The sequence below is a fragment of the Triturus cristatus genome, chromosome 1_2 (genome assembly GCF_964204655.1).
Source record: "Triturus cristatus chromosome 1_2, aTriCri1.1, whole genome shotgun sequence".
Lineage (NCBI taxonomy): Eukaryota > Metazoa > Chordata > Amphibia > Caudata > Salamandridae > Triturus > Triturus cristatus.
The window spans coordinates 394,335,480-394,352,048 of NC_140580.1; the positions used below are offsets into that span (position 1 = coordinate 394,335,480).

The 16,569-nt window shown below is 44.4% G+C and overlaps 1 protein-coding gene across 2 annotated transcripts in view; it reads right to left on the reverse strand.

Moving 5' to 3' along the window:
* Positions 1 to 2,824: 2,824 nt before the first annotated feature.
* Positions 2,825 to 16,569, reverse strand: part of PRKG1 (protein kinase cGMP-dependent 1) — a 1,992,201-nt gene continuing 1,978,456 nt past the window's right edge. For both annotated transcript variants that reach the window (XM_085605357.1, XM_085605347.1), the window contains exon 18: positions 2,825 to 4,111. In XM_085605357.1, the coding sequence (XP_085461483.1) occupies positions 4,013 to 4,111 (99 nt within the window). In that variant the 3' untranslated portion in view covers positions 2,825 to 4,012. The remainder of the gene's footprint in view (positions 4,112 to 16,569) is intronic.

Sequence of the window (16,569 nt, forward strand, 5' to 3'; positions counted from 1 at the left end):
TTGGTGTCTTGAGTCACATTATTTACACCATTCTTCACAATGATTGATGCATTACATGCCATATAACATATGTGGTTATGCCAGCCCATACGGATGTAGCCATTAATGTCACGTGAATGCTTCGCGACAAGCGTCCCACAGTGATGAGGCAAATGAATGAAGAGGGAGCGATACACAGACACGCAGTGAAATAAAAGAGCTGCAAACTCTGCCAATGAGAATGACATGGAGTACGTTAGCTCGAGGGGACATGTTTTACAGAGGTATATTCGCACGGGGTCACAGTGCACTGACAAGGTGCAGACAGTTAAAGATGAAAACAGGACAGATTTGTCATGTTCAGCTATAACATGGTCTTTCTTTGAACAACGTTTATTCAATGCATTCCTGTTACATTTGTGGAAGACTGGTTTCCATTTGCACCCTTTCAGTTGGACCTAGAAATAGCCCAAATACTACCAGACACCCTCTAAAGGTACCCTTGTAAACTATGACCCATAAAAAATACAGTGTAGCATATTGCCTGGTTCATTGGGTTTGAAGCATTATACAAATGATTAACCATTACATAGTGTCAACACCCTAGGTAGACGTGAGCTGCTTTGTTTCCATCCTAGTGTATGAAAGTTAATTCCTCTATGAGTAAAGATTTTATGTTTGGTGTCCTATTATTTTTTATACTGAGGCGTGTGAATACTAGAACTGATCATGAGACAGTAGCTGCATGTCAATATATCATGGACAAAATATTGCAATGAAAAATATATTGTGGCCTAAATATCTAGTACAAAACTGCTGTGAAGGTATGTATATATGAGTAAGGAGAGAAAATATGCTGTAAGTATATATATATATATCCTCCACTTTCTCTCATGTATCCGTCACTGCCTCCTGAACGAAAGGCGAGTCGCCTAAAAGAATCTCACGAGAGAGGGTCCGTACAATTCCACAAATTCCTTTCAACCAAGGATGACGACGCCTTGTGCAGTTGTTCAAATTTTTAATCGCCCACCATTGAACACGTTTCGGCTGCGCAGCCAAAACGCGTTCAATGGTGGCCGATTAAAACTTTGAACAACTGCACCAGGTGTCGTCATCCTTCATTGAAAGGAATGTGTGGAAATATCTATCGATATATATATATATTTACATAATATTTTTTATGTTCACTATTCAAGCTATGATATTATTACACTTCAATATTTTGACCGCGATATTTATGTGTTGTACCGAGACTACTTAACCTTGTCTTTACAAGGAAAGCTCCAGAGTGAACCTAATGCAAATCCTTATTGGAGTTATAATAGACAAGTTCACTAACTATTCCTTTGAATTCAGAGCAACAATGACTAATTTTTACCATAAGCAGTTTACCATAATCTCCTACCCAAAGGAAGTTTGTATTCTGATTGTGTTATCCGTCACTGTTTTAAAAATATTATGCATTTACCTATAGGAAAATAAAGAAATTCCTGAAATAGTGGCTGCTCACAGCGCAGTATGATAAAAGGTTTGTTGTAATTATTTTCTACTTCAAAAACTAATTTTTTAATCCTCGCAATTTAATCCAATGTGTAGTCTCTACTTAATGAATATTTGATTAGAGTTTGGTGTACTTATTTTCTACTTCAAAAACTAACATTGGAATCCTCACAATTTAATCCAATGTGTAGTCCCTACTTAATGAATACTGATTAGAGGGGACAAGTCCCTTGTAGGATATTACCTTAATCCTTCAATTTGTATTTTAAGCTATCAAAGTTCCTTACAGAAAATGTATTTAAAATGTAGATGTATAAAATTGTAATTAGAATAATTATTTAACTTTAGTTGCATTATGGGAGATATCTGCATGTGATTGTGAAATATTCCATCTCACGATCAGGATTTACTAAGCACTTGTATGTATGTACTATGCAAATGTGATACTATCAGGCTCAGGTATGAGGGTGTATTTGGAAGGAACATTGTATTTCAATACTCTTAAGGAATAAACATAATCACAGCTCCTCTTCTACACTGCTTTAGTATCTTCACTTAGCAAATAAAACAAGAAGGATGTGAGATAATGGAAATGCACACAGGGAATGGCAAGGCATAACACAATGCAGTAGTGAACAATGAGTGAATATTACGTTGAAGTTGTCTGATCTCTGTCCATAAATTATTGTTTGCAAGGCAATGCGATCAACACATTAAAGATACACCTAGCACCTGCAACTTGTGTCATGGGCCATATTAAGTGAGAAACTCCACGCAAGCTCATTTGAATAGGGACCATCTCTCTCCTTGATAGAGAGGAAAAGGCAGTCCCCTAGTAACATTCAAAAGTGACTGGGCGAGCATTGGACTGAATTGTAGAGGTCACTGACTGAAATGCTTTTTCTGCCATTATCAGACCATGTTCATAATAGCCTAATTTATTCAGTCAGAAGCAAAGGGGAGGAAGACGTGGTATCAGCAACATTGTCTCTACTACTGAACACCATAGAATTCTCTGCTTTTTACTATTTTTAAAAGGGAACTTGGCATTGTTAATTTTACATCTAGTTGCTCATGTGATTAGCCATTTCAAAATAACTCAAAAGACTACTCCTGCTGCATGGCCAGGGCTTTGCATGTGGCTTTTTGATTACTTTTAAAGAAGAATGCTGCATGCCCCATTGCATCAAAGATAACATGAGGGCCAGGTGGACCGGTGCCTCAGAAGTCATGAAAAGATCATCCTGTAAGCCTCACCTACTTAATGTAAGATACCCACCTGATGTTGTAGTAATAGTAATCTTAAAGGTCACCGTGACTCAAAAAATTCCAATGAGGCCATCAGGGCAACAACTTTTAATATTGAAATTATGGCTGACGCTGTTCATTGAACATAATTTGTACATTCGAGCAACTTATACACTGCACCGCTCCATCCAATAAGAGCACGACTAAATTAGTGCAAATCTCTTGTCGAGTCCTTATGCAGGGAATTAAAAATTACCGCACTTCTCTTATTGTGTTATAATACCGCTGCACATAAGTTTCACTACACTTCACATGTTCAAATTACGGTGACTCAGCCTGCATGACTTAATTAATTAATGCGTTTTTGTATTTAGTTAATTTTTACTTGAGGTCTTCTAAGAAGGTAAGATGTATTGCGTACCATAACCCATGACATTAGCTGCCTTTGTACCTTATTTCACATTTGAGATCGTATTCCTTCAGTCGCATGAAACGTGCAATGATCGGTGAGTAACCCTTGTGACAAGTGAGTTGGTGCCATAAAGGACAAACAACAAAATGAATACTGGTTGCGCCATGCTTTTTTTTGGTGTAGGTGAGAATGAAACCCCTTCGTTTTTTTCAAGAGCATCTGTAGCAGTTGTGCTTTTATTATTACAACACGATTTAAAAAACTTGCAAAAGAAAAGTCAACATTCAGTCTTGTCATTAACACAACTTGAAAAAAAAACATATCAGTACGGATTTGACATTATCTTTTTTGACCATGGGTTTTGTGGTCCTCATTTTTGTATGTACACTGGCCTGCAGTCGATGACCCTGTGCATACTCCCCACACGCGGAGCAGAGGCAGGGTCCGTACCATAGAAGTCTACAGTACGTACAATAAATTATACCTCACCCTATGGATAACTCTAGCTTCAAGGTCTGGTTTCTTATACTGGCTTGAAGTTTTCCTTACATTAGTTATTTTTTTTCCAAATCATAAATTGAGCGTAGCACAGTCATATAGCATTCAAAAGCTTATTATTAAACTGGTGAAAAGGGCATTGCGTCAGGACCACCATGTCAACTGCTATGTTAAGGTCAAACATAAAAGGTGTGTAGAGCTCTATTGTCATCTAAGCAATAAGTCTGAATGCCACTCTGTTTACTGTAGCAGCATCAATCAAGGCATCATGGTGACCCCGAGCATTTTCGTCCCCAATTCCTTCGGTTTTGTTGGCAGCCATGTCTCAGGAAAGCTGTCTTCGGCAAGGCAGAAGCAGGTCAGACGAATGTATTAAAAGTCCACGTCCCACCCTGAATTGTCGTCAGGTGGGGGCTCGTCATTGTCCTCGGGGAAGCTGTCAAAATTGCTTGTGTCTGTTGGAGATGCAACCTGTCAAACAAGAAAAGGAGATGTCATTTCTATCAATGCTTTGCTTTTGCACAGCAATTTCATTCATTGGTATCCATGCCTTACTCATTTGATTTGGAATTCTCATTGACACGTGCCTCACATATGTCACAGAACATAAATGTGAACTTGAAGACAAAGATCAGCAAACATTTTTCTTTTATGTAAACTCCCAAGCCAGCTTTTGGAAACAACAAATAAGGGTATTCCTAGTATGCAGGTCGTTTTTGTCCTGTAAGTTAGGGTTATTTTTAGGTCGAGCCTGGGCAGGCATGATGTATTCGGTATATAACCTATCGGGGACTTTGGACACGACCACCACTTTTGGTTGGTTAGTTGGGCTGCTTTATAAAATTCCTTTTGTCTGGTTGTTTAATAATGTGCCGTCTTTCAGTGTTTGGTTCCCTCCCAGCAGACATCACCAATTGATTCTTTTAGTTGGCCATCTCTGGCCATCTCTTGACTCCTGGGTTGCACACCCCCCCTCCTGTAACAGGCAAATGCAGCGTCCATTCATGTTATCACCTGAAGGGGGATATGTAGGCCCTATTCTACAGGCCATTAGCCTGCTGAAGAATGTCATGGGATCCCGGAGGTAAGAGCGAGATTAAACAAGCAATTGCAATGCAATAGGCCTCGCATTATTGTAAGTTTGACCTATTGGCATTGCAAATAATAATGCAATGCCAATAGCTAAAACTTTAAGTAATGCGAGACCTATTGCATTGCAAATGCTTGTTTAAATTCCCTGCCCGGGATTGCAGTGCTTTTCAATCGCAGGAAGGCAGATCTGGTGGCAATTAGTGAGGTGACTGTCACTAAGACCTTGCAGCCCTGTATTGGAAGGAAGATAAACAGGGTGAGTGAACTGCTAGTTTCCATAGGGAGTGTGAACCATCAATTTATGGCAGTGCACTTTCTCCTACAAACTCTAAATGGCCCTATTACGAATTTCAAATGATTTTTCCATTTATGCAGAATACCAAAGAGATGGCACTAAAAATGAACTCTGTACAAAGAAATACGACGGCAGATTGTTCTAATTTAAGGGGACAGTTAGAAAATTTCCATCACAAAGAAGACATTTCCTTTTAATCTCCTCATGAAAACCCTTAAAAACCAGCAGTGGCAAAACCAATTATTTTAGCTTAACAGAGAAGGTGTATTCAAGTGTTGTGTGGATCTGAGAGTGCATGATTGTGACAATGAGTTAGAGGTTGGATGAATGTACTGATGAGTGAGTTTATGGTTGGGTGAGTGTGACTGGCTAACAACGAAAGAAAGGAGGAAAAAAAAGAACCTGCCTGCAACCCGACACATCGTTGTCTTCTGCTCCGCTCGTGGCATCATTGCAGGCAGAGGCTCCCAGACTCCCCTGCGACCAATTCTTAAGCTGCTCTCAGGCATGATAGCAGCTTCAGTATTGTCAGGAGCACACTTGATTTGCGCTCCCTGGGAGACTGTGCTTGCTCTCTACAACTCGGCAATGCAGCTGAGTTGGAGAGAGCTTCGGTGCGCATGATGGTTTGGCTGGCCTGAGACGGCCAGCCAAACCATCATGCGCACTGATAGCATTGAAACCACTCCCCGTCTGTGCCTGTCATCCCCCTGGCCCTGCCCCAAGACTCAAAATAAAATGATAATAAAGCTGGGTTTATTATCATTTTCTTTTTCTTTTTTTTTACGCTGCTGGCAGAGGGGGAGACGCTCCTCCGCCATAGCGGAGGAGCTGCTCCTGATGTGATCCCTGTTGTGAACAGGACCACCATTTAGCTGATAAACTCTGCACACCACAGAAGACTATCATCATCTTCTGACCAGAACCCCTGTGTGCTCACATGTAAACTTATGAAGAAACTTCTACGTTTGCTAAACGTGCATGCAAGACCGTCTAATAACTTTGATTGGCAATGTGGATCTTCAATGAAAACATCTGAAATAATCTTTCTCATTTTCAAATTAGTTTGTCACCATTTTTGGTCAGAGAGGATTTGTGTCTGGCTGCTCACAACTCTTCTGCATAGCCAGGGAACACAGGAGGCAGTGACGTGTTGAAAGTGAAGCCTGTGTGGCTCTCAGAGCTGGAGGATGTCACAGACGCTGCTTCCTCTCCAATACCAATAAATTAACTGCTAGCTCTGCATTCTGCATCGCTGACCAGCCAATCATATCTCTGTCGTGTTCAGATGACACCGCTCTTAGGACATCAGGACCCTGGGGATGCCAGATTGGCCCTTTTAAAGTGGCCACTGCTTCAACTGTGGTGGGGGCAGGAAGTAGGGACTGGGCAATAGGAAGGAGGTCACTGAGGATTATTCACAAGTCTCTATGAGGACGAGCTCCTGATGCCAAGCGGTTTTACAACACTGTCCATGATGGTTGCTGAATAAAGAGCACTGTGATTAGTTTGCTGCATCCAGATGGATCATTCCTATGGGCAAAATGTACAGTTACAACCACATCTTATAGCATCAGATATTACTCTACATCCAGTACACAGAAGACTCTGGGGCATGGTACACCCATGGCGGCATTTGCCAGCTCTGTGCCATTGAGCAGTGGAGTCAGTGGAGTCAGCTGTACCATACCTATGCTAAAGATGTTCTGTGCTTCTGTGCAAACTCTTATGCTCACTGCGGGCAGAGTGGTGCATAGTGCAGCGCACCTAGATATCACGGTGCTCAGCTCTTTGTTCTGCTTTCCACTGGTACAGAGCCATGCAGCACAGAGAGGGGAGTTAGCATTGTCACTACAGCAGGTGAGGGAAGTTGCTAGTTCTAGATAATGCAATGCTGAGGGCCTGGAAGTCATTGTCACTGCAGCAGGGATGTGTCCCACTTAAACCAGTGAACATGCATAGGTCTCCAATTGGTGCACAGGAGAAGGCTATGAGATGGGCAGAGCAAACACACACATTTCTGTTTTGCCCCACCTTCATTTCACTCCGGCCTTTACGCCACTGCACTCTATGTCACTGTACTCAATGCCACTGCACTCTATGCCACTAAATACTCCACCACTCCACTCTAGCAAATGCAGTCTCCGTAAAGGCACTTTTACACCACGCTACAACACTGCACTCTATGACACTACTCTTCAACACTGCTCTGTATACCTCTGTATACCACTGAGCTCTATCCCACTCTGCTCTGCACTACTGCATTCTATGCCAATGCATTCTACGCCACTGCAATCTATGTCACTCTACTTTGTACCACTCCACTCTACACCGCGGCACACTGCAGCACTCCACTCTATGCCACTGCACTTTTGCCACTGCACTCTATGCCATTATACTCTACTCTGCACCACTCTACACTACTCTACTCTGCATCACTCTATGCCATTGCACTCTATGCTACTTTACACTACCAGGCGCCACTGCACTCTACACCACTGTACTCTACACCACTCCACTCTGCACCACTGCACTCCATGCCACTGCACTCTATGCCACAGCACTCTACTAATCAATAACACTCTAATTTATGCCACTTCATTCTACGATGTTGCATTGCATGCCACTGACTTCTATGCCTCTGCACTCTACACCACTATACTCTGCAACACTCTATGCCAATGCACTCCACACCCGTCCACTCTACACCATTCCACTGTATCCCACTCTATGTGATTCCACTGTATGCCACTCCAATACACAACATTGTATGCCACTCCACTCTACGGCACTCTACTCCACTCATCGCCATTCCGCTCTATGATCCACATCAGAACCAGCGATTTTCATCCAGAGATCGATGCATCGGACAGCGTATCGCCGCCACTGCAGCTTGGTGAGATCAACACATCCCCTCGACTGCATGACAGAATCCGGCGCATCGCTCAGTGCCTCTCAACTCTGACACCTGTCTCCGGAACTGACGCATTGCCTTCACTGCGTGGAGAAGATAGACGCATCCTGTGGACCTCGACGTTCACGCATCTCGCTGTTTGCGAAGCAGGAAAGGGTCTTTGTTCATTGGGTCCTGCACTGGTCCTGTAACCAGTTGGCGCTCCATATCAGTTGGCCGAAACTTTGACTTTGCCCTGTCCAGTGCGAACTAAAGTAACCGTTTTTGCACTACTTGCTTTGACACACTTTACTGTATTTATTCTTTTAAGATTCGATACCTGGTGGTGGTTCCTGCCTTGCCTGGATGCATAACTCAGCCAATCAGGAATCCCATTTCTAACATTGGTGGTCAGCAGTGAGGAGAGGACTTATGTTTGTGCATTACCATATAGTAACTCATTCTTCACTATAACTCTATAGTTAGACCAATTCAAGCCGTTTTCAATTCTCCCTGTTCTGACATCTTTTGATTTTTCCAAAGTCTTTTTGCCCAAGTCCCTTTTTTTCTGCAATTTCTGTTGTCCTACCTGCCAATATGGAATTCGAGCTGGCCAACCTGGAGGCATACACAGTGGCCCAGCTCAAGGGATTCTGCCAGGAGAGAGGAATGTTCCATAAGGGAAGTGCCAAGAAGAAGGAGCATCAGAAAGCCTTCCGAGCATGGGCAGCAGCCCACCCAGAGGGAGAAGTGGATGAGGAGTTGGGGTCTGAGTATGAGGAAGAATTAGAGCAGGTCCTGACAGAGGGACTTGTCTTTCAGCCTACAGAGGGGTGAGCAATTTTCTCCCAGGACTAGAAGTCCACTCTAGACCAGGTAGCAGTGTGCCTTCAAAGAACCTGTCCCCAGATGAGCTGGTGGACAGGATGGAGGAGAGGAAACTAAACCTAGAGCTTGCCAAGATTGACAGGGAGCAGGCCCTTGGTAAACTAGAGAAAGAGCAAGCTCTAGAAGAGAAGAGAAGAGGCTGGTCATGGAGGAAAGGAAGATGGCCCATGAGCTTAGCCATAGAGAGCTGGATATTAGAGCCCTTCACATTGGGTCCAGCAACAACAATATTGGTGGCAGCATACCTGTAGTGTCTTTACATGAGTCCAAATGTCATATCCCTAAAATATATGGTGCCCAGATATGGAGTGGAGGATGGCATAAATAAATTGTTGACAACCTATGAACTGACTTTGAAAGAGCACAGGGTCAGAAAGGAGTTCTGGGGGGTAGACCGTGGTGGTACATGCCCACAGTGGGGAGGGGCACACTCCTTACATTAGAGATGGGGGACCAGACCAACTACACTAACACAAAAGCCATTTTAGTCAGCAACTTTGGGCTGACCCCTGAGAAGTACAGGCATCAGTTCAGGGCCAGTCACAAACTCTCTACACAAACATGGGTGGGTTTCTTGGACCATGCTTGTAAGGCACTGAAGGGGTGGGTGAGGAGCAGCAAAGTTAATGATTATGAAGGATAAGCTAGCCTGGCTGATGAGGGGGGTTACCCCGTAACCAGTACCAGGATGCTTGTTTCAGGTCCTAGGAAGACCTGGCTTGGCAGTTCGGGCTGTACTGTTTCCACAAGGAACAGGGTCAAGACTGATTTGCATATGGCTGGGTCTGAACTGGGGTGGCAAAGTAAGCGAAAGAACAATGATGGATTCAACCCAGATCTGTGATGGGGGTGAGTGTCTGAAAGGTTTCAGCACTCCGTAAATCATCTACTTGTATTTGCTTTGTTCGCCCTAAGTTGGCAGGGTATGCCCGAACGTAGGTCCCTTTCTCACTTTGCCACTGGATTCAAGATAGGCGGGCTGTCGAGGGGTGTTACCCCAAAACCAGTCCCAGGATGCCTGTTTCCGGTCCAGAAGAAGACCTGGCTTGGCAGTTCAGGCTGGTCTGTTTCCACCAGGAACAGGGTCAAGACTGATTTGCAAATGGCTGGTTTGGAACTGGGGTGGCTAAGTGAGCTAAAGAACAATGATAGATTCAACCCAGACCCGTAACTGGGGGTGAGTGTCTGAAAGGTTTTAGCGCCCCATCCATCATCTCCTTGTGTTTGCTTTGTTCACCCTAAGTTGGCAGGGTATGCCCAGAGGTGGGTCCCTTGCTCACTTTGACATTGGATTCAAGCTAGCCTGGCTGATGAGGAGTGTTACCCCAAAACCGGCCCCGGGATGCTAGATCCCGGTCCAGGGAAGACCTGTCTTGGCAGTGCGGGCTGGACTGTTTCCAAAAGGAACAGGGTCAAGACTGATTTGCATATGGCTGGGTCTGAACTGGGGTGGCGAAGTGAGCCAAAGAACAATGATGGATTCAACCCAGATCTGTGACTGGTGTTGAGTGTCTGAAAGGTTTCAGCACTCCGTCCATCATCTACTTGTGTTTGCTTTGTTCGGTCTAAGTTGGCAGGGTGTGCCCAGATGTGTGTCCCTTTCTCACTCTTCCACTGGATTCAAGCTAGCCTGGCTGATGAGGGGTGTTACCCCAAAACCAGTCCCAGGATGCTTGTTTCTAGTCCAGGGAAGACCTGGCTTGACAGTTAAGGCTGGACTGTTCACACAAGGACCAGGGTCAAGACCGATTTGTATATGGCTGGGTCTGAACTAGGGAGGCGAAGTGAGCTAAAGAAGGATGATGGATTCAACCCAGATCTGTGACTGGGGTTGAGTGTCTGAAAGGTTTCAGCACTCCGTCCATCATCTACTTGTGTTTGCTTTGTTCGGTCTAAGTTGGAAGGGTATGCCCAGACAAGGGACCCTTACTCACTTTGCCACTGGATTCATGCTAGCCTGGCTGATGAGGGGTGTTACCCCAAAACCAGTCCCAGGATGCTTGTTTCCAGTCCAGGGAAGACCAGGCTTGGCAGTTCAGGCTGGACTGTTCCCACAAGAACCAGGGTCAAGACCGATTTGTATATGGCTGGGTCTGAACTAGGAAGGCGAAGTGAGCTAAAGAACGATGATGGACTCAACCCAGATCTGTAACTGGTGGTGAGTGTCTGAAAAGTTTCAGTGCTCTGTTCATCATCTCCTTGTGTTTGCTTTGTTCACCCTAAGTTTGCAGGGTATGTCTAGAGGTGGGTCCCTTGCTCACTTTGCCAGTGGATTCAAGCTAGCCTGGCTGATGAGGAGTGTTACCCCAACACCAGTCCCAGGATGCTTGTTTCTAGTCCAGGGAAGACCTGGCTTGGCAGTTAAGGCTGGACTGTTCACACAAGGACCAGAGTCAAGACCGATTTGTATTTGGCTGGGTCTGAACTAGGGTGGCGGAGTGAGCTAAAGAACAATAATGGCTTCAACCCAGATCTGTGACTGGGGGTGAGTGTCTGAAAAGTTTCAGCGCTCTGTCCATCATCTTCTGTTGTTTGCTTTGTTCACCCTAAGTTTGCAGGGTATGTCCAGAGGTGGGTCCCTTGCTCACTTTGCCACTGGATTCAAGCTAGCCTGGCTGATGAGGAATGTTACCCCAAAACCGGGCCCAGAATGCTTGATCCCGGTCTAGGGAAGACCTGGCTTGGCAGTTCAGGCTGGACTGTTTCCACAAGGAACAGGGTCAAGACTGATATGCATATGGCTGGGTCTGAACTGGGGTGGCGAAGTGAGCTAAAGAACAATGATGGATTCAACCCACATCTGTGATTGGGGGTGAGTGTCTGAAAGGTTTCAGCACTCCATCCATCATCTACTTGTGTTTGCTTTGTTCGCCCTAAGTTAGCAGGGTATGCCCAGACGGGGGTCCCTTTGTCACTTTGCCACTGAATTCAAGATAGCCAGGCTGATGAGGGGTGTTACCCCGTAACTGGTCCCAGGATGCTTGTTTCTGGTCCAGTAGAAGACCTGGCTAGGAGGTTCAGGCTGGACTGTTTCCACAAGGAACAGGGTCAAGACTGATTTGCATATGGCTGGGTCTGAACTGGGGTGGCGAAGTGTGCTAAAGAACAATGATAGATTCAACCCAGATCTGTGACTGGGGGTGAGTGTCTGAAAGGTTTTAGCGCTCCGTTCATCATCTCCTTGGGTTTTCTTTGTTCACCCCAAGGTTGCAGGGTATGCCCAGAGGTCGGTCCCTTGCTCACTTTGCCACTCGATTCAAGCTAGCCTGGCTGATGTGGGGTTTTACCTCAAAACCGGCCCCAGGATACTTTATCCCGGTCCAGGGAAGACCTGGCTTGGCAGTTCGGGCTGGACTGTTCCCACAAGAAACAGGGTCAAGACTGATTTGCAAATAGCTGGGTCTGAAATGAGGTGGCAAAGTGAGCTAAAGAACGGTGATGGATTCAACCCAGATCTGTGACTGGCGGTGAGGGTGTGAAAAGATTCAGTGCTCCATCCATCATCTCCTTGTGTTTGCTATGAAGGATTGTACAACTTGTTTTTAAAGTAGCACATTAATGATATTTGTTTTCCAGAGCTGCACCAACACCTGGTTGATAGCAAGCTTACTGACTCCAGGAAGCATGCTGTGGAGGTGGACCTCTGGGTCAGGACCAGGGTATCCAAAAATGTATCTGGGGCACTCCCAAAAGGATGGTCAGGGCAGGGTTCACACTAGAGGAGGGGAGGGGAGAAATAAAGGAGTTCTTTTCAGGCCCCCAAGACAACTCACAAGGGAAAGGGTCTGGTTCACAGACCACAAGAAAAAAAACTTCCTGACAAAGGTCAGCAGCCCAGGCCTGTTAAGTGCTATGCATGCTATGAGTATGGACCCTACAAGGGGGATCCCAATTCTCCAAAAATAGCACCACCTCCCACTGGAGGAAAGATTCCGGGGTGGCTAGTGTAATGCTGGGGGAGGAGTTTGTCTCAGTTAATGGGGGAGTTTAGTGAGGTTACTCTAGTGTCCCTAAATGACAGGAAGATTGTTCCAAAGATCCATGTGCCCTCAAATATTACAAAGTATAAGTAATCGGTCACCATCAATGGGCAACTGGTTGAGGCTCTGAGGGATACAGTAGCCAGTATAACTATGGTAAAGGGTCAGTTGTTTTCCCCAGAGTAGGTAATTCCCCATACATTTCACCAGGTTGTGGTGGCTGACAACAGAGAATGTTACTATCCTGTGGCCCGTGTTCCATTTGAATGGGGGGGTCAGGGCTTCTGAAAGTTGCAGTGAGCCCTGCCTTCCCTTGGACTGTTTGTTGGGTAATGAACTTAACACACTACCTGGAAGTGGATCTGTGCTAACACATCGTCCATGGCTGCCCAGGATGGAAGTCAAATAGGGCTGGAGCAGGAAACAATGGCCAAGCCAATGGCTAAGAAGGGGAGAGGAAAAGGGCGTGGGAAACCAACCCCTGAATGTGCCTCCAGTAAGATGGATGAGGGGAACTTGAAGTGGCTGCCCCAGAGTCCACTGAGGAGGATGTTGCTTCCTATGGTAACCTGCCTCAGCTTGCTGGATAGCATGTGGAAGGAGGACCCACCAGGGAGGAGTTTGGTAGAGCACAAAGGGTGTGTCCAACCAGTGTATGAGGCAACAGGCTGAAGCCCAAGGAGCAGGTGATGTCACCACATGTACTTGGAAGACAACCTCCTGTACAGTGAGCCTAAGGCTTCTGGGCATGGGACAGCAAGGGCCCTGGTGGTCCCCCAATGCTACAGGGCCTTCCTACTGGAGCTGGCTCTCGAACTTCCCATGGCAGGACACCTGGGCCAAAACTAGACCTTTGCAAGGCTTCTCCCCCACGTCTATGAACCTAGGATCACAAATTCCTCAGATGCTTTCTGTAGGACAGGACAGAGGCTTAAAGCCCCCCTTAATCCCCTGCCGATCATGGCCACAACCTTTGAGAGGGTGGGCCTCAACATTGTAGGCCTATGGATCCCCAGACTGCTTCAGGCAATTGGTTTATCCTGGTTCTGGTGGATCATGCCACTAGGTATCTAGAGACAATCCGTCTGAGAACCATGACTGCACTTGCAGTGACAAAGGCCCTGATGGGGATTTTTAACAGTTTGGGTTCCCCAAGGATGTTGTGTTTGAAAGGGGCACAAATGTCATGTTTTCTTATAGGCTGTCAACGTGGAAGGAGTGTGAGGTAACTTACAAGTTCTCCACAAACCAATGGGCTTGTTGAGAGGTTCAAAAGACCCTGAAGGGCATGATCAGAGGTCTGCCACAGGCCCCGGGGAAAAATTGGGATATCCTCTTACCATGCCTGTTTGCTTACAGAGAGGTTCCACAGATAGGAGTGTGTTTCAGGCCCTTTGAGCTGATCTATGGGCATCCAGTCAGAGAACCTCTGAGTCTGGTGAAAGAAGGGTTTGAGCAAGCTATGTGTAATGACAATATTTCTACCACTGTGCAATGCAATGAGTGTATCTGCTGCAAATACGTGAGCAATAAAACCAAACATTGAAAGAGACATAATCTATTAATTAATTAATTAACTGCAACTGCACACAAGTATGTGTGTGTATATTTAATTCACTGCATCTGCACAAAATAATCCCAGGTCACTACTATCAGACTTATAACAATGAGATTGAAAGAACAAAGAGGGACCATCAAAAAACAAAACCACAAATATGCTGTGGCAGTACACTTCTGAGAGAAACACAGCAAAAGAGACATTAATGACATTAGATATTTGGGCCTAAAACACATCAAGCCCAACAGAACGGGATGTGATTGGAAAATGAAACTTAATTAAAATATATTGGCTATATGAACTAAGAACATTTGAAATAGGAGTTACAGTGATACTGAACCAAGCATCTTCGTGTGACTATTTATGTGTAAATCTGTTGATGATGAAATTGTTATGATCTTCGTACATTATACATATGATATATATTTCTATTTATTGCACAAGAAACCTATTTTTTGTCCTCCTTCACCACTATAAATAATAGCTTAAGAGTACTGTTTTTGGGACTGACATTTAGAAATACGCTTCCTAGCAGTTCCAACTCTGATCACAATCTTTTCCATATGTTAAATCCCTTTACCTTCCTTTTCACTCATATTATCAGTGGGAGATTCTTTTGCATTTGAATTAACCAAATGTTTAAAATATGTCACCGTTTTTAGTCTTATTTTCATAGAGCTCTGCTGTATGTTCCTGTTTGTTTCCTTGCACCTATTGTTACCAGCATTTACCAATATACTCTCAGATACGTTTTTCGTGGTTGGTCCACATGAGTATAAATTCCTCACTTAAATGGTGGTGTTTTTTTAAAACATTACAATATGATCTCCTTGTTGTACATTTCAGCTTAGATGCCAACAGAAGCTAGATTCCACATCCTTCTGAAGCCCTGATTATTGGAGGAATGTTATTTCGGGCTGTCCTCTGTTTTTTACATCTCAGACTCTGTAGCTTTCTCATGGGTCTGTGATCCCTCTGGCTATTACTCTTGGTCACATGGGTTTATTTGCAATACTCTGAAAGCAGATGAGTGCATAAATGTATGCTTTTCCTTATGTTACGGACGACTGGTATTTTGCACTTTCTTTAATGTTTTAACCTTAAGTGTGAGGTTCATTATTGCAAATCTGATTAAATTAAGTATTCTTTTCCACGGACTACACTTTGATGTACTTTTTACTCAAACTTCCTTTTGTTGGGCTGACTATTCACATTGACACGCCTATTTAAGCGTTGCTACATGTATGTGTTTAATTTGTTTGGCATAAAGGGAATATATTCCTTAGATAATGTCGGCACACTGAGCTCCGTCAAATTTGGCAGTGCCGCACTCTGACATTTTCAATATGCAGGGATGCACCTTATTCTCAATAATACGACTCCCCCGTGTTTTCCCTAGCGCAGGTGCTAAATTTAGCTGCCTAGCACCAACGCAGACACCCTTGTACTACAGTGCAAGGGTGCCTGTGTTGTAGGGATGATTGTTTATGTGCAGGAAGGTGTTCCTACTTGCACATAAACAATCACTAATGGTTTTTTGCTCTATCTATGTGTGCCGCACTATGCAGCACACATAGAAAAAGCAAAACGAGGAGAAATAAAAGTACTTCTCTTTGTTGACCATTCTAACACGTGCTCTTGCATGGCATTCGTTTTTGGTGCTGCCTCACATTTATAACTCCTTTAAAGCTGGGGCAGCATCAAAAGCAATGGTTGTTGCAGTGGAACGCCCACAAAAACACCCAATGCACACGTGTTTCACGCTAAATGATGCAGGTAAAAGGGCTTTATTTACAAGGTGGCGTTAAGTCACAAAAAAGTGGCTTAACGCCGCATTGTAAATATGAAGAAAGGCATACCGCCACCAGTACATCACTAAAAGTGATGTTCTTGTGGCGATATCCCCTTGTAAATATGCCCCAAAGTTTTGCTGATCATTTTTTTCACAAAAGGTTTTTTAGCCTTAAAAAGAGTGTCTTCAGTAGCACGTGTTAGTTGAAATGATGTCTGGACTCTTTGGAACACTATGTCCCATATGAACTAAGTTTGTAAGTTGTGTGTCAAATTGGCTTTTGGAACCCAAAACCTTAATTGCTTTAAGATTATATATGAAAACTGGTGCTGATACACCTTTGTTCATATATTACATGCCTAGCCACCCCTGTCAATTACTCTTAATGTGCACTTATGTACTCTTCAAAGAAGATTGTGAATTCTGGGGTA